Below are 27,224 nucleotides of genomic sequence, written 5' to 3'. Positions count from 1 at the left end.
TCTCTCTTTCGGATATTTGGCCCGGGCACTTGAGACCCTAGCCCCGCACAAAGATGGCGCCGAGCCTGAGCTGAGCCAATGGGGAGTGGCGTTGCTCCCGGTTGCCTAGGTAACAGCCAATGGGCAACGGGAATTATACCCAGTGCGTCTGCCGGGGATGGCGGCGTCAAGTGGGACAGAAGCTGGTGGAAGTGGCAGAGGGGCAGGTGGCAAAGGAAAGCCCCACAGAGTGGAGGTACCGGCCGCTGGAACCCCGCGCCGGGGCGGACAGCCACCCCAAAAGGCGGAGCCCAGGTTGGCTTGCAGCGCGGGTGGGAGGGGGCCGGGAGAGTGTGACGGGTGAGGGAGGGACAGAGGAGCCCAGCTCGAGATGACGGGGGCTTGGGAGCGTGGCTCTGTCCCCGACCCGCTGACCACAGGGAGGCTGTCCCAGGGTCCCAAACTCGGGCCTCCCGTCCCCACCGCTGGGGGCCCAGGCCTGAGGGAGCCCACGGCACCCGGGTTAGCGAGCGGGGTCGATGGGGATGGCAGACCTGTGCGAGCAGAAAGTCCGGCCGGGTCGGGAGAGCAGACCTGGAGTGGAGGGATGGAGCATTTCTGGAAGGCAAGAGTGGGTGATTAAAGGAAAGGGGAAGTCGATAGGCAAGTGTTGCCTTTTGCCACCTAGGGCTTTGTTTGCTCTGGGCCTGCCTCGCTCACACTGTGATGGAGAGACGTCCCGTCCATCAAGGTTTAGGGAAATGGGATGCCTCACTAAGTTAATGGTAGTAGCATCCTTGTAGTCTAGCATCCCAACTGCTTGGGTATCCGCAGGAGTAACTCAGCTATGTTGGAACCGGACCAAGCATTTTCCTTATCCATGAGATAAAATAGTATCCTGGCAGTCCTCATCACCCCTAAGTCATCTTTTTATTTTTTATTTTTTACCTTCTTTCTGGTGTCAGGATTTTCTTCCCAGGTTCTTCAATGTAATCATTCCAGAGTCTTCTTCAAAAAAGATCTTGACCTAGTAGTGATATATTTGTTTACTTTTCAAGTGGAAAAGGAGCCTTAACAGAAAAAGAGATGACATAATAAAAAGTTGTTTCAAGCTCATTTAAATCACTTTAAAAAGAACGTTTGACTTTTTGTTCAAGGTTTCTTCTTTGTTCATTAAAGCCTTCACTTTCTTCTCTTTAAGATTCTAGGTTCTAAAAGCCTAAGACCCTTTTTTTTAATTTATTTTTTATTGATTTTAGAAAGAGGGCGGGGGGGGGGGGGAGAAAGAGGAAGACAGGGGAGAGAGAGAGAGAGAGAGAGGAACATCAATCTGTTCCTGTATGTGCCCTGACCAGAATGAACCAACAACCTCTGTGCTTCTGGAGGATGCTCAGACCAACCGAGCTATTGGGCCAGGGCAGAACTGCTTTCTTTATAATAGAAGGAACTTGGACAAGACTGTCCTACTCTGGGAAGGGAAGCTTGGGAGGGGGACAGTGTTGAAGTATATATGAGTAGTTAAGCTTGCTACCTCCAAACAATATTCTTAAATGGAAAATCTATTCCTCGTGTGCACGCGCGCGCGCGTGTGTGTGTGTGTGTGTGTTTTAATCCTCTCAAATTGGACACAGGTTACTATACAAAAATATTTTTAACAAGTTTGATTTCTAAAAAGTTAAAGAAAAAGACAAACAATGGAAACAGGTTATTTCTGTTTCCTACTTCTATTTAGAAGTAGGTTCAGGAGAAAAGAAAGATAGCAGGGATATAGTCTTTTGTGCAGACAAATAGTGTATTATTAGTTTACAGGGACAAAATAGTCCTTTCCTTTTAGATAATGCTTGGATTGATTCTTTGCACCCCATCCAACAAGAGAGCAGAAAGGGTGGCTATCTGTTTAGAAGAAGCATGAATTATCTTGATTTTGTGACTAGACTCCAAGTGTATAGCTGAAGCCTAAACTTATAGGCCATCTTTCTCTTTAAAAAGATTTTTTGTATAACTGATACAAATACTGATTTACAATCTTATTAAAGTATTGGATTTTCAGTCTTCATTAGCACTATTTTTTTTAAAGGAAAGTTTATTTTATTTTTAAATTTTTTTAATAAAGATTTTATTTATTCATTATACAGAGGGGGGAGAGAGAGAGAGAGAGAGAGAGAGAGAGAAGGGGGGAGGAGCAGAAAGCATCAACTCCCATATGTGCCTTGACCAGGCAAGCCCAGGGTTTTGAACCGGCAACCTCAGCGTTTCTAGGTTGACACTTTATCCACTATGCCACCACAGGTCAGGCAGCACTGACTATATTTTATTAAACTCGATTTGTATCAATGACCATCGTAACTGATGCAGTTTTTTCTGGGTCAGTGGCTATGCAGATGAGTGTTACTTAACATGGCTAATTACAGAAGTCATAAATGAAAATCCTGCCACTACCCCCTGGCAATCATAATATCAATTATTTGGACATAAGTAGAAGTTTCTAGTCAAATGTGTTTAACCATGGCCTTAGTCCCAAGGTTAAGGTATTCCCTTTAATTAGCACTTCTGCTTGTGTTTTTGGGAATGAACTTTATTTTGATAAGCAACTATTGAAGGGAGTTTGCTATATCTCCCTAGATCAAAAAGAAATGGAAATTTGCAGCACAATACTTTTAATAACAAATAGGAGAGGATGGTTGCAGGGTTAGGTTGAGAGATGATGCTCCCTTTCTTTCAGGGACCTTCTACTGGTCCCCTGAAACAAGGTGGGATGCCGCTATTTGGGAGTTTCATGGGGCCTTGAGAGAAAGTGAACAAGAGACTGCGCCCCCTGAGTCCCTGTGTTGTCAACCCGACTCCTCAAACTGTCCAGCAGTAACTCCTTCTAAAGTTTCAAGTGAAGACAAACCACTGCCTAACATGTAAAAGAAATGCCCTATTTTATCATCTTTTGTATAAGTAATGATTTTGTTTTTATATTTTGGAACAATTGTTTAGTCATAAGATTTATTTTTATTTATTTATTTTTTTTCTGAAGCTGGAAACGGGGAGAGACAGTCAGACAGACTCCCGCATGCGCCCGACCGGGATCCACCCGGGACACCCACCAGAGGGCGACGCTCTGCCGCAACTAGAGCCACTCTAGGGCCTGGGGGAGAGGCCAGGGAGCCATCCCCAGCGCCCGGGCCATCTTTGCTCCAATGGAGCCTTGGCTGCGGGAGGGGAAGAGAGAGACAGAGAGGAAGGAGAGGGGGAGGGGTGGAGAGGCAGATGGGCGCCTCTCCTGTGTGCCCTGGCCGGGAATCGAACCCGGGACCTCTGCACGCCAGGCCAACGCTCTACCACTGAGCCAACCGGCCAGGGCAGTCATAAGATTTAATAGAAGATACAGACTTTGAGATTCTGACTTGGTTTGAAGGAATGAGATGCTTCAGATTTGTACAATACCATAAGCTGACTTTTAGTCTCTGACTTAATTTGTTCTGGGAAGAGCTGAAGATGGCCTCTAGCTATCACAATGCCTGTCTGGACTGAAAAGCGTTTTCCCTTGCTGTTTTCATGGAAAATTGTTTCTCTGCCTCTTATTACTGTTGTATTTACAGTGGAGTCATGTTGACCTCTACCCCAGGCATACTCTGATGCTGGGCTGACAATAAGAGGCTATCTGCCTAAAATTGTATGCTGACCTTGTGAACATTGATGGGACAGAGATGGCATCAACTCTCTGAGAGAATAGCCCCAGGCGTTTTGAGGGGCTTTGAGACAAGAGAAAATAATCATTTTCTTGGGCTATCTTCTATTATGTGAAAGACCCTGGACATGGAATTTCGGAGTAACTAGAAAAATAAGAAAGTCTCTGATGGACCTATGGGATTGATTGACATCCAAGCTGTAGAAGCACTTCCACAAAAATTGACCTTCTTTATGGGGGTAGAAGTGAATGTTTCTCTGTATTTGGGTAAGATCACAGGGGATCTTGGAACTCATCTGTACTCATATCTGGGATGAAACTAGAGCTTTGAGACAGAGACAGAGCCTAGAAGGTGTGGCGGCCCCACCCTGTTCAGGCCAGGCTGATTTCATCTCAGATTATTTCTGGGCATACAGCATCTGTATCAAAAATTATTATGACATAGGCCAAAATGAAAACAGCCCATAGGGTTTTGTGTGTGTGTGTGTGTTTTTTTTCAGAGACAAGAGAGAGGGATAGACAGGGACAGACAGACAGGAACGGAGAGATGAGAAGCATCAATCATTAGTTTTACATTGCAACACCTTAGTTGTTCATTGATTGCTTTCTCATATGTGCCTTGACCGAGGGCCTTCAGCAGACCGAGTAACCCCTTGCTCGAGCCAGAGACCTTGGGTCCAAGCTGGTGAGCTTTTGCTCAAACCAAATGAGCCCACGCTCAAGCTGGCAACCTCGGGGTCTTGAACCTGGGTCCTCTGCATCCCAGTCTGACGCTCTATCCCCTGCGCCACCGCCTGGTCAGGCTCCCACAGGGTTTTGTTAAAGCACAGATAGGTGGCAACTGTAGTTTGCATTTCCTCTACTCAGTATTTACCTCATTAGTCAAAATCACTTTTTTCCCCCCAAAATGCTATTCAAAGTATGTTGGTAGCATTTTTATACTGAGACTTTAGAGAAATATTCATCATAGTAAGTATGAGAGTTTAGATGTCTCTTTGATGGAGGAAAAGAACAACATGTAAAGGACAGGGCTAGAGTGTAAGTATTTTAGGTACTTTTATGTATATTATTTCATTTAATCCACACACTGACTCTGTGAGGTAGGTATATTACCTCCACTTTATAGAACAGTAGGCTGAGGTTTAAAGACACTTAAATAAGTTGCCCAGGATTACACAGTGAGGCCAGGACTTTGTGCTACCAGGGTCCACAACACCAATATATTATACTGGGAGGCAGGATAGGATGGAGTTGAAGAATGTGGACCGTAGGCCCTGGCTGGTAGTTCAGTGGATAGAGCGTCGGCCCTGCATATGGATGTCCCGGGTTGAGTTCCCAGTCCAGGCACAAAGGGGAAGTGACCCATCTGCTTTTCTCCCCTACCCTCTCTCTCTTCTCTCCCACTTCCCCTCCTGCAGCCAGTAGCTCGATTGGTTCAAGCAATAGCCCTGGGTGGCACTGAGGATAGCTTGGTTGATCTGAGTGTGTTGGCCTCAAGCACTAAAAATAGCTCCATAGTTAAGCATCAGCCCCCAGATATGTGGGATTGCCAGGTGGATCCTGGTCGAGCACATATGGGAGTCTGCCTCACTATCTCCCTTCTGTTCACTTAAAAAAAAAAAAGTGGACCTGAGAGCCAACGGCCAGGGTTCAGATTCTAACTTCCATGTGTTAGTGGGGTGACCTTAGTTAACTAACCCTCTCTGTTCCTCAGTTTCCTCATCTGTAGAGTGGAAGTAATAATAATGCCCACCTCATAAAGTTGTGAGATAAAATTAGATAATGTGTTTTGAAAACAATTACAGCATATGCTAAAGTAGTCAATAAATGTTAGTTACTATTATGAAGGTATTTCAAATAATTTCTCTAGGGCTAGCTCAGTTGAGTGTAGATGGCTGTGTTGGCTGACCTGGAGTATAACTTAGCACTGTCCACCACCAGCATTTGGAGAAAACAATGTACATCTTGTTTTAATTGAACACTTAAAGCATCATTTTTTGTTGTATTATGGAACCTACTCTTTGTATCCCCATCTTTATTTTCCACAGTGGGGGCATCAATCAACACAACCCTTAATGTTGTGTGTGATTGGGGCTTCTCTGGGACTTGACGCAAAAGGAAACTAGCTGTTGGCACCAGGCCTACAGGGATTTTTAAAAAATTGTCCTCCAGGTCTGGCCTCAGTGTTCTGAATAAGAGGTGTACTTGTCCTGTTGGGACTCAGTCAGGTGCCTGAGGTCAGACTCTAGGTTAATTATTAATAACAGGGGATCTTTCACTGGTGATTTATATAGGTCAGAGAGTTCTTCACACACAGTATTTTCATTTATTGGAGTAATAGTTCGCTAGCTTTTAAGTATGTAAGAATCTAATGATGTGCTTGTTAACACTGCACATCCCAGGCTCTAACTGTACGGAACCTGATTCAGTAGACCTGGGTGTGGGCCTCAGACTCTGCATTGTCACAATTACTTGAGAAAACAGTATAGTATTCTGATCTGGAAAAGGGAGATTAAAAAAGACCTAGGGAATTTTAAAAGGGAAATAGGGATCGCATTTTTTAAATATGCCAAATGATTCTATTTATCTCTATTTATAACTAATGTTATTTGGGGTATCTTAAGTCCCTTTCTATACTGTATTCTTGAATATAAACATTGTTTTACCACTCGTGTGCAGTCATACCTAGCCAGTCTTCAAATGTTATGGGATGATGGTGGTGGTTGTTTTTTTCTATGATGTATCTGTCATAGTCATTTCTTCTGCTCCCATTACTCTGATAGCCGCCTTGCTCAGGCCTTATGATCTTATATCTGGGTGTGTTTGCTGGGTAATATACCACCCCAAAACAACAACCGTTTCTTTTTTCTTGATAATTTTATTTTTTTAATGGGGTGACATCAATAAATCAGGATACATATATTCAAAGAAAACATGTCCAGGTTATCTTGTTGTTCAGTTATGTTGCATACCCATCACCCAAAGTCAGATTGTCCTCTGTCACCTTCTATCTAGTTTTCTTTGTGCCCCTCCCCCTCCCCCTTCCCCTCTCCCTCTCCCCCCTCCCCCCGTAACCACCACACTCTTATCAATGTCTCTTAGTCTCACTTTTATGTCCCACCTACGTATGGAATAATGCAGTTCCTGGTTTTTTCAGATTTACTTATTTCACTCGGTATAATGTTATCAAGATCCCACCATTTTGCTGTAAATGATCCGATGTCATCATTTCTTATGGCTGAGTAGTATTCCATAGTGTATATGTGCCACATCTTCTTTATCCAGTCGTCTATTGACGGGCTTTTTGGTTGTTTCCATGTCCTGGCCATTGTGAACAATGCTGCAATGAACATGGGGTTGCATGTGTCTTTACGTATGAATGTTTCTGAGTTTTGGGGTATATACCCAGTAGAGGGATTGCTGGGTCATAAGGTAGTTCTATTTTCAGTTTTTTGAGGAACCACCATACTTTCTTCCATAATGGTTATTACTACTTTACATTCCCACTAACAGTGAATGAGGGTTCCTTTTTCTCCACAGCCTCTCCAACATTTGCTATTACCTGTCTTGTTAATAATAGCTAATCTAACAGGTATGAGGTGGTATCTCATTGCAGTTTTGATTTGCATTTCTCTAATAACTAAAGAAGATGAGCATCTTTTCATATATCTGTTGGCCATTTGTATTTCTTCCTGGGAGAAGTGTCTGTTCATGTCCTCTTCCCATTTTTTTATTGGATTGTTTGTTTGTTTGTTGTTGAGTTTTATGAGTTCTTTATATATTTTGGATATTAGGCCCTTATCTGAGCAGTTGTTTGAAAATATCATTTCCCATTTAGTTGGCTGTCTGTTTATTTTGTTATCAGTTTCTCTTGCTGAGCAAAAACTTCTTAGTCTGATGTAGTCCCATTCATTAATTTTTGCCTTCACTTCTCTTGCCTTTGGAGTCAAATTCATAAAATGCTCTTTAAAACCCAGGTCCATGAGTTGAGTACCTATGTCTTCTTCTATGTACTTTATTGTTTTAGGTCTTATGTTTAGATCTTTGATCCATTTTGAGTTAATTTTAGTACAGGGGGACAAACTGTAGTCCAGTTTCATTCTTTTGCATGTGGCTTTCCAGTTTTCCCAGCACCATTTGTTGAAGAGGCTTTCTTTTCCCCATTGTGTGTTGTTGGCCCCTTTATCAAAAATTATTTGACTATATATATATATATGTGGTTTTACTTCTTGGTTTTCTATTCTGTTCCATTGGTCTGAGTGTCTATTTTTCTGCCAATACCATGCTGTTTTGATTGTCGTGGCCCTATAATATAGTTTGAAGTCAGGTATTGTAATGCCCCCAGCTTCATTCTTTTTCTTTAGGATTGCTTTGGCTATTCGTTTTGGTTTTTTTTTTTTTTTTTTTTTTTATTATTCTGAAGCTAGAAACGGGGAGAGACAGTCAGACAGACTCCCGCATGCGCCCGACCGGGATCCACCTGGCAAGCCCACCAGGGGCGACGCTCTGCCCACCAGGGGGCGATGCTCTGCCCCTCCGGGGCATCGCTCTGCCGTGACCAGAGCCACTCTAGCGCCTGGGGCAGAGGCCAAGGAGCCATCCCCAGCGCCCGGGCCATCTTTGCTCCAATGGAGCCTTGGCTGCGGGAGGGGAAGAGAGAGACAGAGAGGAAGGAGGGGGTGGGGGTGGAGAAGCAAATGGGCGCTTCTCCTGTGTGCCCTGGCTGGGAATCGAACCCGGGTCCCCCGCATGCCAGGCCAACGCTCTACCGCTGAGCCAACCAGCCAGGGCTTATTCGGGGTTTTTTATAGTTCCATATAAATCTGATGATTTTTTGCTCCATTTCTTTAAAAAATGTCATTGGAATTTTGATGGGAATTGCATTAAATTTGTATATTGCTTTGGGTAATGTGGCCATCTTGATTATATTTATTCTTCCTAACCAAGAACAAGGTATATTCTTCCATCTCATTATATCTTTTTCGATTTCCCTTAACAATGGTTTATAGTTTTCATTATATAAGTCCTTTACATTCTTTGTTATGTTTATTCCTAGGTATTTTTGTTGTTGTTGTTGCAATCGTGAAGGGGATTATTCTTTTGAGTTCGTTCTCAAATGTTTCATTGTTGGCATATAGAAAGGCTGTGGACTTCTGTATGTTAATTTTGTATCCTGCGACCTTAGTGTATTGGCTTATTGTTTCTAGTAGTCTTTTTGTGGATTCTTTGGGGTTTTCGATGTATAGGATCATATCATCTGCAAAAAGTGATAGCTTTACTTCTTCTTTTCCGATATGGATGCCTTTTATTTCTTTGTCTTGTCTGATTGCTCTGGCTAGAACCTCTAGTACCACATTAAATAAGAGTGGAGAGAGTGGACAACCCTGTCTTGTTCCTGATTTAAGGGGGAAAGGCTTCAGTTTTGTGCCATTTAATATGATGTTAGCTGATGGTTTATCATATATGGCCTTTATCATGTTGAGATATTTTCCTTCTATACACATTTTGTTGAGAGTCTTAAACATAAAATTGTGTTATATTTTATCGAAAGCCTTTTCTGCATCTATTAATAAGATCATGTGGTTTTTGTTCTTTGTTTTGTTGATATGGTGTATTATGTTAACCGTTTTACGTATGTTGAACCATCCTTGAGTTTCTGGGATGAATCCCACTTGATCATGATGTATTATTTTTTTAATATGTTGTTGTATTTGATTTGCTAGTATTTTGTTTAGTATTTTAGCATCTGTATTCATTAGAGATATTGGTCTGTAGTTTTCTTTTTTTGTGCCATCCTTGCCTGGTTTTGGTATGAGGGTTATGTTGGCCTCATAAAATGTGTTTGGAAGTATTGCTTCTTCTTCAATTTTTTGGAAGACTTTCAGTAGAATAGGAACCAAGTCTTCTTTGAATGTTTGATAAAATTTGCTGGTATAGCCGTCTGGACCTGGACTTTTATTTTTGGGGAGGTTTTTAATGGTTTTTTCTATTTCTTCTCTACTAATAGGTCTGTTTAGGCTTTCTGCTTCTTCTTGACTCAGTCTAGGAAGGTTGTATTGTTCTAGGAATTTATCCATTTCTTCAAGATTGTTGAATTTAGTGGCATAAAGTTTTTCATAGTATTCTACAATGATTCTTTGTATAACTACAATGTCCGTGGTGATTTCTCCTCTTTCATTTTGGATTTTGTTTATATGAGTTCTTTCTCTTTTTTCCTTGGTAAGTCTTGCCAAGGGTTTGTCAATTTTGTTGATCTTTTCAAAGAGCCAGCTCCTTGTTCTATTAATTTTTTTTAAAAATATTTTATTTATTGATTTTTTTTAGAGAGAGAGGAGTGAGAGAGAGAGACAGAGAGAGAGAGAGAAGGGGGAGGAGCAGGAAGCATCAACTCCCATATGTGCCTTGACCAGGCAAGCCCAAGGTTTCGAACCGGCGACCTCAGTGTTCCAGGTCGACGCTTTATCCCACTGCGCCACCACAGGTCAGGCCTCTATTAATTTTTTTCTATAGTTTTTCTGTTCTCTATTTCATTTATTTCTGCTCTGATTTTTATTATCTCCTTTCTTCTGCTGGTTTTGGGTTGTCTTTGTTCTTCTTTTTCTAGTTTCTTAAGGTGTGAAGTTAAGTGGTTCACTTGGGCTCTCTCTTGTTTGTTCATATATGCCTGAAGTGATATGAACTTCACTGCTTTTGCTGCATCCCATAGATTCTGATATGTCGTATTATCATTTTCATTTGTCTGTATATATCTTTTGATCTCTGCACTTATTTCTTCTTTGACCCATTCATTTTTTAAAAGTATGTTGTTTAGTTTCCACATTCTTGTGGGATTTTTTTCCCTCTTTTTTGCAGTGAATTCTAGTTTCAAGGTTTTATGATCAGAAAATATGCTTTTTCTGAATTTTGATTTTTCTGAATTTGCTGATGTTGTTTTTGTGGCCTAACATATGGTCAATTCTTGAGAATGATCCATGTACACTGGAGAAAAATGTATACTCAGTCACTTTGGGATGAAATGTCTTGTAGATGTCTGTCATATCCAGGTGCTCTAGTGTTTTGTTTAAGGCCACTATATCTTTGTTGATTCTCTGTTTGGATGACCGATCTAGAGCCGTCAGCAGTGTATTGAGGTCTCCAAGTATGATTGTATTTTTGTCAGTTTTTGTTTTAAGGACAATAAGTAGCTGTCTTATATATTTTGGTGCTCCTTGGTTTGGTGCATATATATTAAGAATTATGTCTTCTTGATTCAGTGTCCCCTTAGCAAGGCATTATGAAATGGCCATTTTTGTCTCTGAGTACTTTTGCTGTCAGCATTATCAGATATGAGTATTGCTATGCCTGCTTTTTTTTGGATGTTATTTGCTTGGAGTATTGTTTTCCAGCCTTTCACTTTGAATTTGTTTTTATCCTTGTTGCTTAGATGAGTTTCTTGTAGGCAGCATACAGTTGGATTTTCTTTTTTAATCCATTCTGCTACTCTGTGCCTTTTTATTGGTGAGTTTAATCCGTTTACATTTAGTGTAATTATTGACACTTGTGAGTTCCCTATTGCCATTTTATAGACTGCTTTCTGTTAGTTTTGTGTCTTGTTTGATCCTTCTCTTTCGTTTTTCTATCTTTTGTTTTTATTTGGTTGTATTCCATACATCTTTCCTCTGTTGCTATCTTTTTTATCTCATGTGCTTCTGTGGTGGTTTTTTCAATGGTGGTTACCATTAAGTAATGAAAAGGGTTCCTACCCTGTTCATTGTAGTGCACTATTTTATGAGTACTTTTGCACTCCATTGTCCTTTGCTACTTTTAATCTCCATCCTCTCCCCCGCTTTCTTTTTGTTGTTGTCACAGTTTAAATTTGGTTTTGTTGTGTTCTTCTTGAAGCTTTTACTTGTGGCTTTGTTTTTTTTTTGTTCTTTGTATCTGATTGGAGAACCCTCTTTAGTAATTCCTGGAGTGGGGGTTTTCTGATGATAAATTCCCTCATCTTTTCTGTATCTGTGAATGTTTTTATTTCTCCTTCATAATTGAAGGATAGCTTTGATGGGTATAGTATTCGTGGCTGAAAGTTTCTCTCTTTCAGGACTTTAAATATTGGGGTCCACTCTCTTCTAGCTTGTAGAGTTTCTGTTGAGAAATCTGATGATAATCTAATGGGCCTTCCTTTATATGTTGTATTCTTCTTTTCCCTGGCTGCCTTGAGAATTTTTTCTTTGCCGTTGGTTTGTGCCAATTTCATTATGATGTGCCTTGGAGTAGGTTTGTTGGGGTTAAGAAAACTTGGAGTTCTGTTTGCTTCTTGAATTTGAGGCTTTAGTTCTTTCCACAGGCTTGGAAAGTTCTCATCTATTATTTGTTTGAGTATGTTCTCCATTCCATTTTCTCTCTCTTCTCCCTCTGATATACCTATTATTCTTATGTTATTCTTTTTGATGGAGTCCGATAATTCTTGTAGGGCTATCTCATTTTTTTTTAATTTTTGAGTCTCTTTCTTCTTCTCTCTGTTGTGCCTCAAGTTGCTTGTCTTCTATTTCACTAATCCTACCTTCTCTCTGGCCTGTTCTATTAGCTAAGCTTGTTACCTCGTTTTTCAGCTTGTGAATTGAGTTTTTCATCTCTGTTTGATTTGAACAACTGTTTCTTAATACGTGATTCTGTGGGCTAGTAATTTGGGGCTGGGCTCAGAAGGGCAGCTCTTCTGGTCTTGCCTGAGCTCACGGACACATCTGTGCTCAGCTGAGACCGCTGCTGCATGTGGCCTTTCATCATCCAGCAGATTAGCCGAGGCTTGTTCACATGGGGATGAACAGTTCCAAGTGCAGCAGATAGCAAGCCCAATGCACAAGTGCTTTTCAGACCTCTGCTGTATCACCTCTGCTGACGTTCCATTAGTTATAAACCCACCCAGATCCAGTGGGTGGGGGAATAAATAAACTGCCTCTTTTTTTTTTTTTTTTAAACTGCCTCTTAATGAACAATCTGCCATGACATGTGGCAAGGGCATGAATGAAGGGACAATCATTTGAGCTCATTTCCACAATCTACTGAATTATCACATCTCCTGCCTTGTAAGCTTCTCTGGCTGTAGGTTTTGCTGCTCCAGCTCATCTGTGTCCTGCTGCCAGTTTCATTTTCCTTAAACTTTGCTTTCATCACATTACATCCCTGTCCAACACCCCCCCATCCCTGAATCTTTTCCTTTACATCCACCTTATCCGCTATAAACTCTTCTACCTAGCTGCCAAAGGCCTCCTTCCGTTCGCCTGACCCTGAAAGCAGAGCCCATAGTACAAAGAAAAAGAACTGGCAGAGTCAGGGGAGGCCTGGCCACTAGTTCCCCCTTGGTCACTGACTAGCTTTGAACTCTCCGGGCTTCTGTTTCTCTATCTAGAAAATGAGGGAGCTTGGATTAAATCTTAGAGGTTCTTCATCGATATAAGATTTTGACTGAACGTATCTAGAGAAATCTATTTCCGTTTACTCCCTAAATGTGCCTTCAGCTCCAGGAAGAACCGGCTGCGTGGTTTCCTGCTGAACGTGTGCTTCTGTTGCTCCGTGGGTTTTTGTCCCCACATCTTCTCGGTCTGGAACTGCGCCTTGTGTTCTGCTCTGCTTGTTTTACATCCCACCCCCCCCTTGTCTTTGTTCTTCTCTGCCATTCATTCAGTCTGGCACTTAATTATATTCTTTCTCATATTATTAAGTGTTTTGATTGTTAGTCTTATCAACTAGATTATAAACTCATTGAGGAAAGAGACTGTATTTTACACATTGACTAATTATATAGTCGGTATCAAATAAATATTTGCAGATTTATCCTAAATTTCCATCTCAGGTCATAGAAAGTTAGAACTGGCTGAAAACTTAAAAGACAAGTAGGAGGATAAGACTGCTTGGGCAGGGGCAGTGACGGTGATGGTTGGAGAGGTGGGTGGTCTTGTCAAGGTGGTACACGCTTAATGGAGCTGGGAGCCTTCAGAACGTAGCTACAGAGTTGCTTTGTGGGCCGTGCGTCCAGTCATCCTGTGACACTGGTTCTCTCTGCTTGTCCTGCAGTTTTCATCCTTCTGTAAGCTGTCACCATGACCCTGACCAAAGGTTCCTTCACCTATTCCAGTGGGGAGGAATACCGTGGCGAGTGGAAGGAGGGTGAGAGGACCCCTGGGTATCCAGTGGTGAACATTTGGCTGAAGGGCAAATATACCGCTCACAAAAATTAGGGGATATTTAAAAATGAATATGAAACGATAAAAAAAAGCAGCATTTGATTTTTTTTTTATTAAACAAGGACATCAGAAAAGCAAATGACAAGTCAAAGAAAGTTGTTTGATTTTGCAAATGAGATGCAAAACCAACTATTATTTCATTGGTGAAAATACACTATTCAAAAGGCTGAAAGTACTGGACTATCTGCATGTTCCCAGATCCCCTAATTTTTGTGAGCAGTATACTTCAGGATAAATAAGCCAACTTTATGCATTTTTGGGTCTAATTCCAAGATTTAATCTGATAGTGCTGTTCCTTTATTGAATGTTAGGATTATAAATAAAAGAATTAAAAAATAACTGTTGGTAAATCCAATCTCCAAAATTAAGTTATATCTTTCCACTTCTAAATTGTGTTTTAACCCTTTTATCTTTTAGTGATATTATTTGGGAATTGTTTTTCTAAATGCTAATGCACTCAGCAGAGTAAAATAAATTATTTTTAGCACCAATAATTCAGAAAATACAAAACTTATTGCAATGACTTGATTCCAGTGAATCTTAAGAATTTAAGGATACCTGACCAGGCAGTCACACAGTGGATAGTGCGTCAGACTGGGATGTGGAGGACCCAGGTTCGAGACCCCAAGGTCGCCAGCTTGAGCGCGGACTCATCTGGTTTGAGCAAAAGCTCACCAGCTTGGACCCAAGGTCGCTGGCTTGAGCAAGGGGTTTCTTGGTCTGCTGTAGCCCCATGGTCAAGGCACATATGAGAGAGCAATCAATGACCAACTAAGGTGTCGCAACGAAAAACTGATGATTGATGCTTCTCATCTCTCTCCGTTCCTGTCTGTCTGTCCCTATCTATCCCTCTCTCTGACTCTCTCTCTGTCTCTGTAAAAAAAAAAAAAAAAAAAAAAAAAAAGAATTTAAGGATATTAAGTCAGCCACTCAAGAGCAGTGACATTATTTGCCTTGAATTTCCTGTGACAGTTCATTACCTTTGTGGCCTGTGGTGGCGCAGTGGATAAAGCGTCAACCCTGGAATGCTGAGGGCGCTGGTTCGAAACCCTGGGCTTGCCTGGTCATGGCATATATGGGAGTTGATGCTTCCTGCTCCTACCTCCACACCCCTCCTCTCTCTTTTTCCTTTCTAAAATGAATAAATAAATTAATTTAAAAGGAAGTATCTATTCACAGGAATGGTAAAATTTTTCGGAGCCTGAGACTATATAGGAATTAGTTTGATGGTGTTCAGTTTGGAAACAGTCTGGCCACTTAGAAGTCCCATGGGCTCTGTCCTAGCAAGCGAGGAACTGCCCCAGGGCGACTCAACTCTTCACAGTTGTGTCAACAAAAAACAGTTCACGCCGTTTCCAGACATGTGCCTTATTCTTTTCATGGTAGATCCTATAGCTGATCAATTCTTGAGCCTTGGGAGGAGAAATTGTGCAGATGGGATGTGACCTTGCCTCTGTACATCTCCAGCCTTTTCTCCTGCCTCCCAGACACTTGCTGACCCCTTTAATAGGACCTTTACTTATTTATTTTTTTGCATGAGAGACAGAGAGAGAGAAAGAGACAGGAATGGAGGGAGATGAGAAGCATCAACTCATAGTTGCAGCACTTTAGTTGTTCATTGATTGTTTCTCCTACATACCTTGACCGGTGGGCTCCAGCTGAGCCAGTGACCCCTTGCTCAAGCCAGTGACCTTGGGCTCAAGATAGCGACCATGGGGTCATATCGACGATCCCACACTCAAGCTAGTGACTCCACGCTCAAGCTGGTGAGCCTGCACTCAAGCCGGCGACCTTGGGGTTACAAACCGAGGACCTCAGCAACTCAGGTCAACACTCTGTCCACTGTGCCACCACCAGTCAGGCAATATGACCTTTGGAGGAGAGTCTTCCTGAGGCTCTGCTGGGGAGCCTCTGTTCACCAAAAGAACTGCCTCTACTTTGTTTGAAAAGCATTAGTGCTCCTCCTGCGTCTTGCTCTGTTTTCTGGTCAGTTCAGTGAGTAAGCTCAGCCGTGCTGATGTAACAGAGCTCCAGTCCGCATTGCCAGTCAGGCTGTGAGGTCTGCACAGCAGCTTCCTGGTGCTGAGCGGCGTGCCTTTCTTTTCCTCAGCGTAGCAATGTAGTGAGTGTCAGGGCTGTCGGGTCAGGCTGCCTGCTGTGTTTGCACTCTTGCTCTACCACTTAATTGCTCTGGGATCTTGAGTAAGTTATTTAGCTTTTTTTGCCTTGGTTCCCACCTCTGTTAAATGGTAATAATAATAGTACTGTGCCCACCTCATAAGGCTGTCAGGAGGATTGAATAAGACAACAAATACAAAGTGCTTAGGAGAGTGCCTGCCACATTAATATATGTACTGTGTGCTATTTTAAGTGCTCCTTTATCTTTCATGCTTAGAGGGACCGGCTCCGAATCTGATGCTTGGGACAAGATGGGAAGGTCGCAGGAGCCAGGTTATTACCCTGGGTGGTAGTCCTCTGCCCTGATAATGTCACTGCTTCTCTTCTTTCCTTTGTGGGTGGGATAATGGAAGGCAGTGGATGTTAGACAGTGAGAGGGGACCCTGAAGCTCCCCAGCCCAACCTGACACCTGTCCTTCTCTTTGCTCAGGCCGCAGACATGGTTTTGGTCAACTGATGTTTGCAGATGGTGGCACCTACCTGGGTCATTTTGAGAATGGGCTCTTCAATGGCTTTGGGGTACTGACCTTCTCAGATGGCTCAAGGTAGGTACTGGGTCATTCTTTTCTCAGCCTTAAGCTAGGGAGACTCTGATCTAAAAATGATAGTGATAAACACCTGGTCAAACCAGAGCTTGTCCCAGGCCCTCTGAAAACAGGCAACGTATAAGCATTAGTTTCTTATTGGTTATTTTACAAATACATCTGAGATTTGAAGTGGCAAGAGGTGTGTGACCTTCCACCCCACTGCTGCTCTGTTATTTCCTTGAGATGAGGGCCTCACATCATACATGCTCTCTGACCCTTCTCTGCTGGTTGGGAGCGGGGTGGGCGGAGCTCTGAGGTAAGTGCAATCCGCTTTGCTCCTTGGCATTAATAAATGACACATATTGGTAGCTGCTTGACCCAGTTAACCTGGACAGCGCACTATCCCCCGAAAGGCTAACATCTTGTGTTTCTGCAGGTATGAGGGGGAGTTTGCCCAGGGCAAGTTTAATGGCGTCGGGGTCTTCATTCGACATGACAACATGACCTTTGAGGGGGAATTTAAAAATGGCCGAGTAGATGGTTTTGGTAAGTTGCAGCCCAGCAGGACGGGAGACTTAGGCGAGTACAATGTGGGGGAAGTATACCTTGTTAGCTTTACTCCTATGGGTGTCCAGCAATCCACTGTGATGGTCCCTAATGCCAGCCTGATCATGAGCTCACCAATAGAGTCCCCCTGAGAAGGGCTGCGAGGTTTCCTCTCCTCACCTCTGATCTCTGAGTCATTAATGCCATTGTTACTCTCTTATGTCCTCTGTCCTCCTCAAAGGCCTGCTGACTTTCCCCGATGGGTCCCATGGAATACCCCGCAACGAAGGTCTGTTTGAGAACAACAAGCTGCTGCGGCGTGAGAAGTGTCCCGCGGTCGTGCAGCGGGCGCAGAGCGCCTCCAAGTCGGCCCGGAGCCTCACCGCCTGAGGGGCAGCGCGCCAGCTGAGCCGGACTGCGGAAGGCAGGTGCCCGCTATTCACTCAAGGCGAACAAACGAGCCAGATGTGAGGGCAGAGGAGACGACCTGGGCAGAAGCCTTGGGCTGTGCCCCATCACCTGCCAGTCGGCTGCGGCCACAGGGAAGTTCTGAGGACTCTGGCCCTGGGCCCTGCGGCAGTGGATACCAGTTCCATCTTTCCCTTGTCTCACTTGTTGGCTCTCTCTGTCCCTCACACCCTGGTTACCCAGTGCAGGCCTGCCGCTGACTTCGACTTCCTTTTCTGCCAGGTGATACAGAATCTCTTCATTCTGCTTCTATTTGGGGCAGATGATCCTAGCCCTAAACGAGGGCCAGTACTTTGTGCTACCCTGGAGTAAAAAGGAAAAATATAAGGATGGCTTGGATAGTGCAGCCATCCTGTGAAAGTCCAGGCCAGAGCTTTTCTGGATGTTACCTCTCCACTCGCTGCTGATAGCTTCATGGCTCTAGGCTGCGCTCGGTCTGACCAGATGGGTGTCCGTGTCTGCTTATTCCCCCACGAAGGATTAGGTAAAAGTGCTATTTCCCTTTCCCTGACTTGACAGGCTGACTTCCTTACCTGAGTTCTAGCAGGTACTCCCCACTGTGCCTCTCTCCTTCATTAGATGTGGGACAGGATCCCTTTATGGGATAGTCAGGAAAGACACTGATAAACAGTCACCTTATAACTTGTATTTATTACTTATTCTAGAGCAGAGGGCAGGGAAAATGGCCTAGTACTTACTTACTGCATTTCGAGCCCCACCATGGAGTGAACTGAATCCTTCGGGCTGACATAGCTCCTTCCCAGTGGACCAGTAGTTTAGGTAGAACTGGACCCATCCTAGAACCATGGTGAACTGGACAAGCGTTTGGCTCCTTGCATTTGGTTCACTGTAACTCTTCCACCATGAACCTTGGCCATCAGGCCTGGTTGTCAAATACGGTCCCTGCACAGATCATGATGGAGGCCTCCAGTTGCCCTGTGACCCAGACACACCACACCCCAGCCCCATTTCCTTATCCTCACACTGAACCAGCCGCAGCCTGTGGTGGAAATTCTAGCCGTGTGCCTCTATTTATTCTCTGAATTGTACTGTAGAAACAAGTGTTTATGAGGAATAAACAAATCACCAGAACTGCCTATACTTAATTTCCTTGACTTTCTTGCTCTTCATCCTCATGAATGTTAACCCATTTGCTGTTTCTAAAAATTAATCACAGACGGGGGCTTGGAAACGACACTGCAAACTTGACTACATAGTGTCATCTGATTCTCAAGAGCTCTGCAGACTAGGAGAATTAAAAGAAAAAATCAGACAGGTTTAACCAATGTCAGCCCAATAAATTCAGTTTGAATCAATCAGACAGGCTCAGTTTGCCCAAGCGAGTGGCAGAGCCGGGTGGGGTTTATGTCCTGGTCTTTCTGGTTCCCAAGCACTTAGCCCCGTACTCCCCTCGCCCGGAGCATCAGAGTGCCCGAGTCCCGAGACCAGTTACTGTCATAGCTGCTGGCTTCCCACAGGCGAGTCACTCCTGCCTGGGTCTCCCTCTGCGTGTTCCCCTGCCACAAGAGCCCTTTTACAGGACTGTGCTCAGACAGTCGTGGGAGAGGGGTGCTATTACTAGCCCCGTGTTATAGGTGAGGCTCATGGAAGTTAAGTCGTCTCTCAAGGTCCTGTAGACACTAAGGGGCAGATCCAAGAACTTCATCCCAGGCCCGTGTAAAGCCAGGTCTGAGCACTTCACCAGTACACTAGCCTGCCTCCCTCGCTCTGACTTTTTGGCCCATCCCTGAACCCCATTATCCTCTGAGCTCAGATCATCTAGAAGTTGCCTGTGAGGAGAGTCCAGAACTAAGCACTAAGCTTCAGTCCCAGTCGCAGGTGAAGATGGATGCTTTTTTATTCTCTACTAGCCTGTGCCCTAAACAGGAAATCTGTTTACCTTTCTTTTAACCAGAGTTAATTAAAAAAGTCATCTCAGGATTTCTGCCACTTGTCAGATATCACTGAGTAAGGTTAAACATTTTAGAGAAAACAGCCTTTTTGATTAATGTGCTAAGTGTTTCTCAATATGTCAGTTGAACCTTTTTACCTCTCTCATTTAAAAGTTCAATAAGCTGCCCTGGCCAGTTGGCTCAGTGGTAGAGTGTCAGCCTGGCGTGCAAGGGGTCCCGGGTTCGATTCCCGGCCAGGGCACACAGGAGAAGCGCCCATCTGCTTCTCCACCCCTACCCCTCTCCTTCCTCTCTGTCTCTCTCTTCCCCTCCTGCAGCGAGGCTCCATTGGAGCAAAGATGGCCCGGGCGCTGGGGATGGCTCCTTGGCCTCTGCCCCAGGCGCTAGAGTGGCTCTGGTTGCGACAGAGCGAAGCCCCAGAGGGGCAGAGCATCGCCCCCTGGTGGGCAGAGCGTCGCCCCCTGGTGGGCGTGCCGGGTGGATCCCGGTCGGGCGCATGCAGGAGTCTGTCTATCTCTCCCCGTTTCCAGATTCAGAAAAATACAAAAAAAAAATTAAATTTAATTTAATTTAAAAAAATAAAAGTTCAATAAGCCTTGGCCTAGGCTCTAGATTGTCACTAATTTAATGCCTATGTTTGCTCAATATTGTGAAGGCCATTCTTAGAGCTTGGAAGAAGCAAACCTTGTGAGTTAGATTGCTCCGAGGCAGGTCTTGATGTCTGGACAGGAAGCCTAAGAACTGCATAGCAGTGGAGCATCAATCTCTACACAGCCACAGTAGTTCAGCTTTTTAAGCTTTATTGCAATAACAAAGTAATTGTTTTTAACTATTTTATTTTTAATGATTTTAATTATTAAATAATTATAATTAAACCAGAGTGCCTATGGGCAAGAAGGATGGTTCTGTCTCAGGCCAGGCCCCCTTCCCTAATGGTTCAGACCTGGATTGACAGTAGTCCTCCTACAATGTAACATTTATCCACTAGGTGTCACTATTTACCAATTCGGGATTGCCTCTCGGCACTTGAGGATCAAGATAAAAGCTAGACAGGAATACAGAATGAATCAAAATGGATTTAGGAAAGGCTGGAATGCATCTTGGGGAGCCCTTCAAAGACAAGTGACGATCCCTGGAAAGAGTCAGAACTTGGGTTCTTAGACTAGCCCTGGCTTCCCACTGCATTGTGCTAGAATCCGGTATCGCCAAAGTCGAAGGAGTCCTCCCTTCAAACACATCGCCCTGTGCCCAGCCGCCCCTGCCCTTCCCCTCTGGCTCCCAGCTCGCAGGTCTTTAGGCACAGGAACCACAGTAAAGAGACAGGTAAGCAATTTCTCTTGCCCAGACTGGAGGTCTCTAGAGACCCAGAGTTGAAGATACAAATTTAGGAAGTCATGGGGCTGTGAGAATAGGAAACGAGCATGCATGGCACCTGCTAAGAGACACCTGGAGGACTAAAGTAGGAAAAGGGACCTCGAACCCTTGTGTCTCATGTTCCTCTTCGGGTTGTAGGTGCAAGTCAGGAGCTGAGACGGGCTCCTGCCTGTCTCCTCCTTGCTCTCAGAGCCAGCCATTGTTGGTGAAATCCATACGTAGCGCCTCCTCCTCATCAGGGCTCAGTTCCAGCAAGGGGGCCCGGCATGGGCCTCCGTAGTAGCCAAACCAGTCCATGGTTTTCTTCAGCCCCGGGATCCCGAAGCGCCGGGTCACCTGAAAGCAAGGCCTGTTAGAAGAGACTGAGAAATCCCTGTACAGACATACCCAGGACCCTGATATCTGTCACTCTTAGAAAGCTGGGGTTTCTACTCTTCTCGCCTATTAAACTAGCTCCACCCAATCTGTAATACCCATAGTAGACGGGGGGTCCAGATTGAGAGGCCAGAAAGCAGGCCAGCAGTAGAGAACACAATGCCAAAACCTCAAATTAACGGAAGATGCCTCCTTTGGTTTTAGGAGAAAAATCCACCCCACGGAGAGGAGAGAAAGCAGCGCTGAGGGTCTGCATGCTGGAATATGACCAGACTGCAGCCCAGTTCCCTGGAATCCAATCCGGGGCACAGCAGGCCTGTGGAAGTCAAACACAGCCAAGACCTCTACTGGCCCTGCGGCAGGGTCCTCCCTGACCCAACTCTAAAGTCTTTTCTCTAAAAGGACAAAATCTCTAAAGTCTTTTCCATTGTCGTGAGGGACCATAGGCTATTGTCAATTTAAAATCATGAATCACCTGACCAGGTGGTGGCACAGTGGATAGAGCAGGGGTTCCCAAACTACAGCCCGCGGGCCGCATGCGGCCCCCTGAGGCCATTTATCCGGCCCCCACCGCACTTCTGGAAGAGGCACCTCTTTCATTGGTGGTCAGTGAGAGGAGCATAGTTCCCATTGAAATACTGGTCAGTTTGTTGATTTAAATTTACTTATTCTTTATTTTCAATATTGTATTTGTTCCCATTTTGTTTTTTTACTTTAAAATAAGGTATGTGCAGTGTGCATAGGGATTTGTTCATAGTTTTCTTTATAGTCCGGCCCTCCAACGGTCTGAGGGACAGTGAACTGGCCCCCTATGTAAAAAGTTTGGGGACCCCTGGGATAGAGCATCAGCCTGGGATGCTGAGGGCCCAGGTTCAAAACCCCAAGGTTGCTGGCTTGAGTCTGAGCATGGAGTCGCCGGCTTGAGCATGGGATCATAGACATGACCCCATAGTCACTGGCTCTGAGCCCAAAGGTTGCTGGCTTGCCCACGCTCGCTGGCTTGAACCCAAGGTTGCTGGCTTGAGCAAGAGGTCACTAGCTCAGCTAGAACCCCATGGTCAAGGCACATATATATGAGAAAGCAATCAATGAACAACTAAGGTGCTGCAACTATGAGTTGATGCTTCTCATCTCTCTCCCTTCCTGTCTGTCTGCCCCCGCGCCTGCTAAAATAAATAAATAAATGAAACAAAATCATGCATGGAGTTTTACAGAAAATGATACATCAAGTTTCTGTGCTTTTAGCATAGCAACTGATTATTTTATGCTGATCAGAAGTGTTAGATGAATCTTTGATTCTCTAAAAAACTAGGAAAGTAATCATTACTTATACTTTTATTTGGAGGGAAGGTAAAATGTTAGAAGTATGGGCTTTATGAAGGGTAAAAAGTTTGGTGTAAAAGGTTGGCAGCCTGATGAAAGATTGACTAATAACTTCACCACTAGAGGGCAGAAGGTGTTAGCGAGCCTCTTCTCAGGTTTGGCTTCCGCCAGCCATGATGTTCTAATAACTCAGGCATTTCACCCAAAACCTGAGTAGGTAGGAAAGACCTAAGGGAGAGTGTAAATACAGGAAAAACCTAGAGAAAAGCTTTCTCCCAGTATAGGTGCCTGAAGATCTCTGACTTGCCCCTCTTCAGACCCTGGAAAAGGATTGAGTGTTCTGGTGGTAAAGACCATGGAAAGTCCTAAATATAGCCAAGGCAGGAGGCTGGCTGGGTGGGAAGGCTAGGAAGGACATTGTGTTCAAGCAGGGCAGGGAAATAAGGTGACATCAAGCTGCTCCTGGGGTGGCTGAGCCTACAGCCCAGGCAGCAAAAAGGTGTTCCAGGAATTCCCGAGTGTGTGCCCAGAGCTGGCAGAGGAGGGGCACAGAGCGAAGGGTAAGGCGGGATGGCATGCAGAGCATTAGATGGCAGCAAGCATCCTCTCTTCCCAAGGGGCAGCCCAAGCTGCTTCATCTATAAAATGACGTGATCACAACACCTATCCCATGTCACAAGAATGGAATGAGACTATCAAATCCCTGGAAACTCCCCTGTCCTAGTGGAGGGGACAAGGAGAGCCGAGCTCCCATGTGGAATGCCTAGTGTGTACTGTGCAGCCTGGGCCCTGATGGGGTTCAGCTGAAAGGCCCATTTCCCGCAGCACTTTCTCCCCCACCTACCCCCCAAGAGGTAGGAGAGAGAGCAAGGAGAAAAAGAGAGAAGCGTCAGCTCATTGTTCTGCATAGTTGCGCATACTGATTTCCTCATACGTGCCCGGACCACGGCTAGAACTATCAATAACTGGCAACCTCAGGTGACGCTCAGGGACGATGCTCTTTCCACTTTGCCACCAGCCAGGGCTCATTTCTGCAGTTCTTACTTCCTGTTTAGAGAGCATCCCATCCAACAGAACCTTCACATCCAGGGAGACTCATGCTTGCCTCCTCAGCTGTCTTTTCTCTAAATCTGCGTTAATTTGCCCCGTTGAGGTAAAGATATAAACTGTGGGATGATCTCGAGCCCATCACTTTACCCAGACAAAAAACATTGCCTCGCTAGCTCAGTCTAGGACTATCATCTCGTATGTAAAACCTAAGGAGGCACCAAAAAGCTCAGTTTTCAAGGCAATTTTTACTTAAAATATCAAAATCAATGCAAAATATCCATAATGAACAAAGTGTCCAAGATTTTTTTTTTAAAACAGCAAAACGAAGGGCTCTTCTTGAAGAATATCAAGTGGCCCTTTTAAAGGCTGCAGGTGCCGGCGCCTGACCAACAAGGGCCTGGGGGCCTTGGCCCGAGGAGGACAAGCAAGTGGCTCTGGCCTGGGCTCCAGACAAAGTGTCCAAGTTTTAAATAAAGATAGGCTCCAACAGAACTATGCCCTGTCATAGTGTAGCCTGAGGCAGAGTAAACACGTAAGTAAGCAGGAAGGCCCCTATATACATGTTTCGTGTTTGTCTTTTTACAGGGACAGAGAGAGAGAGTCAGAGAGAGGGATAGATAGGGACAGACAGACAGGAACAAAGAGAGATGAGAAGCATCAATCATCAGTTTTTCCTTGCGACACCTTAGTTGTTCATTGGTTGCTTTCTCATATGTGCCTTGACCGTGGGGCTATAGCAGAGCGTGTGACCCCTTGCTCAAGCCAGCGAGCTTGGGTCCAAGCTGGTGAGCTTTGCTCAAACCAGATGAGCCGCGCTCAAGCTGGTGACCTCGGGGTCTTGAACCTGGGTCCTCCGCATCCCAGTCTGACGCTCTATCCACTGCGCCACCACCTGGTCAGGCTGTTTTGTGTAAATTTTTTTTTTTTTTTTTTTTTTTTTTGTATTTTTCTGAAGCTGGAAACAGGGAGGCAGTCAGACAGACTCCCGCATGCGCCCGACCGAGATCCACCCGGCACGCCCACCAGAGGGGGATGCTCTACCCATCTTGGGGCGTAGCTCTGCCACAATCAGAGCCATTCTAGCACCTGAGGCAGAGGCCACAGAGCCATCCTCAGCGCCTGGGCAAACTTTGCTCCAGTGGAGCCTTGGCTGTGAGAGGGGAAGAGAGAGACAGAGAGGAAGGAGAGGGGGTGGGGTGGAGAAGCAGATGGGCGCTTCTCCTGTGTGCCCTGGCCGGGAATCAAACCCAGGACTCCTGCACGCCAGGTCGACGCTCTACCACTGAGCCAACCGGCCAGGGCCTTGTGTAAATTTTTTAATGGCTAATCTTTTTCTAGAAGTAGATTTGGGGGGAAGTTATTTTGATAAGTTTGCTTCCATTCAAGCCAGGGAAGTAAAATTATAACAAATTATGGTTTTGGTATAGATAAAAATATTTAAAACTAGAAGAATGCTGTGAGTTTTAATATACTTACTTTTAAGTTTTTCAATATTTTTATTGTTCTGGGGGGTGAAAAAAAATCACCATTTAGATAACTAGTCAGAGCTTTTACTTCCCAAGAGATGGAATAGATGTACTTTTCCCTATTCTTCCCAATAAGTGCAACTAAAAATCCCTGGACATTATATAAAAACAAACATAAACGGAGTCTGTAACATAGAGAGAAGGAAGATGGATTAGGGACGTCAGGACCAAAGAACAACACAGTGTTGGGTTAACTGGCCCAGACTTGGAGCTGAAGAAGCCAGCAGCCCTGAAATGCCAATGGGCACAGACAACAGGAGCCCCAACAAAAGGCCATTCTCTCTAGCCAAGGACTAGGGCAGGAGCAGACTAGCAAGATGGAAAACTTTTAAACAATAACCACTCTACTCCAGTCAACCCACCCACACACACATACACATGCAGCAAGGAAAGAAGAAAGGGAAGGACGGAGGGAGAGAGGGAGGAAACAGTGGCCCCACCCTCACTCAGGCCAGCAAGGCTGTGTGAAGAGCCAGATCTTCTGCCCCCAACTCAGCAGGAAAGAGTCCCCTCCCCATCCACAAGGGATGGTCTCAGGAGAGGCTTAGTGAGGAGTCACAACTTTCACCACTGTCCACCCTTAAGAAGTCCATCTCCCACAGACCTCCTTTCCCAGTGCAGGGGCATCTGTGGAGGCCTAGTAGAAACCCTGGTGTAGAGTTGAAAAGAATTTTAACCTTCCCCAAGAGCAATCTTCAGGCCTAGATGGTTTCACTAGAGAATTTTAAAAAACTATGTAAAAAAAAGATCTGATATCAATTCTACAGCATCTCTTCCAGAAAAAAAGAAGAGGAGGGAATACTTCCCAACTGATTTATGAAGCTATTTTTATCCTGATACCAAAATCAGACAAAGGCAGTACAAAAAGAGAGAGAGAGAGAGAGAGAGAGAGGAAACTACAGCTTGACCAGGAGGTGGCGCAGTGGATAGAACATTGGACTGGGACACAGATCACACAGGTTTGAAACCCCGAGGTCACCAGCTTGAGTGTGGGGTCACTAGCTTGAGTGTGGGATCATAGACATAACCCCATCGTCACTGGCTTGAGCCCATAGGTCGCGGGCTTGAAGCCCAAGGTCACTGGCTTAAACTCAGTGTCGCTGGCTTAAGCAAGGGATCACTCGCTCTGCTGTAGCCCCCCAGTCAAGGCACATATGAGAAAACAATCAATGAACTAAGGTGCCGCAACAAAGAATTGATGCTTCTCATCTCTCTCCCTTTCTGCCTCTGTGTCCCTGTCAGTCCCTCTCTCTGTCTCTCTCACTAAAAAAAGCCCAAACAACTATATACCAATATCTCTCGTGAATACAGACAGAAAAATCCTTAATAAAATATTAGCAAATGCAATTCAGCAGTATATAAAAAGAGTTATACACCATGACTAAGTGGGATCTATTCCAGAGATGCAGGTCTGGCTCAGTATTTAAAAATTATTGGCCCTGGCCGGTTGGCTCAGCGGTAGAGCATCGGCCTGGCGTGCGGGGGGACCCGGGTTCGATTCCCGGCCAGGGCACATAGGAGAAGCGCCCATTTGCTTCTCCACCCCTCCCCCCCTCCTTCCTCTCTGTCTCTCTCTTCCTCTCCCGCAGCCAAGGCTCCATTGGAGCAAAGATGGTCCGGGCACTGGGGATGACTCCTTGGCCTCTGCCCCAGGCACTAGAGTGGCTCTGGTCGCGGCAGAGCGATGCCCCGGAGGGGCAGAGCATCGCCCCCTGGTGGGCAGAGCTTCGCCCCTGGTGGGCGTACCGGGTGGATCCCGGTCGAGCGCATGCGGGAGTCTGTCTGACTGTCTCTCCCCGTTTCCAGCTTCAGAAAAATACAAAAAAAAAAATTATTAATGTCATACACCATATTAACAGGCTAAAAAGGGAGGAAAGTCACATAATTATATAAATCAATGCAGAAAAACATTTGACAATATTCAACACCAAAAATATATATATATATTCAACACCTACTAACCATTTTAAAAACTATGAAAACTAGAACAGGGGAACTTTGAGAAAAAGCATCTATAGAAACCTACAGCTAACATTATACTTGACGGAGAAAGACTGAACATTTTC

The 27,224-nt window shown here is 44.7% G+C and overlaps 2 protein-coding genes across 4 annotated transcripts in view; one reads left to right on the top strand and one right to left on the bottom strand.

The window, feature by feature from the left end:
- The first annotated feature begins 153 nt into the window (after positions 1–153).
- On the top strand, positions 154–18,694 carry MORN4 (MORN repeat containing 4). 3 transcript variants are annotated; one of them, XM_066239969.1, is made up of 6 exons: positions 157–294; positions 13,709–13,801; positions 16,274–16,329; positions 16,487–16,601; positions 17,020–17,129; positions 17,371–18,694. In XM_066239969.1, exons 1-6 carry the CDS (start codon positions 158–160, stop codon positions 17,517–17,519), a joined length of 660 nt encoding a protein of 219 aa, XP_066096066.1. In that variant the 5' UTR covers position 157; the 3' UTR covers positions 17,520–18,694. The 3 variants fall into 3 exon arrangements, with proteins under 3 accessions (XP_066096069.1, XP_066096067.1, XP_066096066.1); XM_066239972.1 differs by lacking the exon at positions 16,274–16,329 and having other exon boundaries at positions 154–235; XM_066239970.1 differs by lacking the exon at positions 16,274–16,329 and having other exon boundaries at positions 156–294.
- Positions 18,695–20,300: 1,606 nt separating this feature from the next.
- HOGA1 (4-hydroxy-2-oxoglutarate aldolase 1) overlaps positions 20,301–27,224 on the bottom strand; it is a 38,346-nt gene continuing 31,422 nt past the window's right edge. The window contains exon 7 of the mRNA XM_066240053.1: positions 20,301–21,220. Within this exon, the coding sequence (XP_066096150.1) occupies positions 21,071–21,220 (150 nt within the window). The 3' untranslated portion in view covers positions 20,301–21,070. The remainder of the gene's footprint in view (positions 21,221–27,224) is intronic.

This window comes from Saccopteryx bilineata, chromosome 7 (genome assembly GCF_036850765.1).
Source record: "Saccopteryx bilineata isolate mSacBil1 chromosome 7, mSacBil1_pri_phased_curated, whole genome shotgun sequence".
In the NCBI taxonomy this organism is placed as follows: domain Eukaryota; kingdom Metazoa; phylum Chordata; class Mammalia; order Chiroptera; family Emballonuridae; genus Saccopteryx; species Saccopteryx bilineata.
Note: the sequence above shows the minus strand (reverse complement) of the source record. Positions and strands in the feature narration are given on the sequence as shown.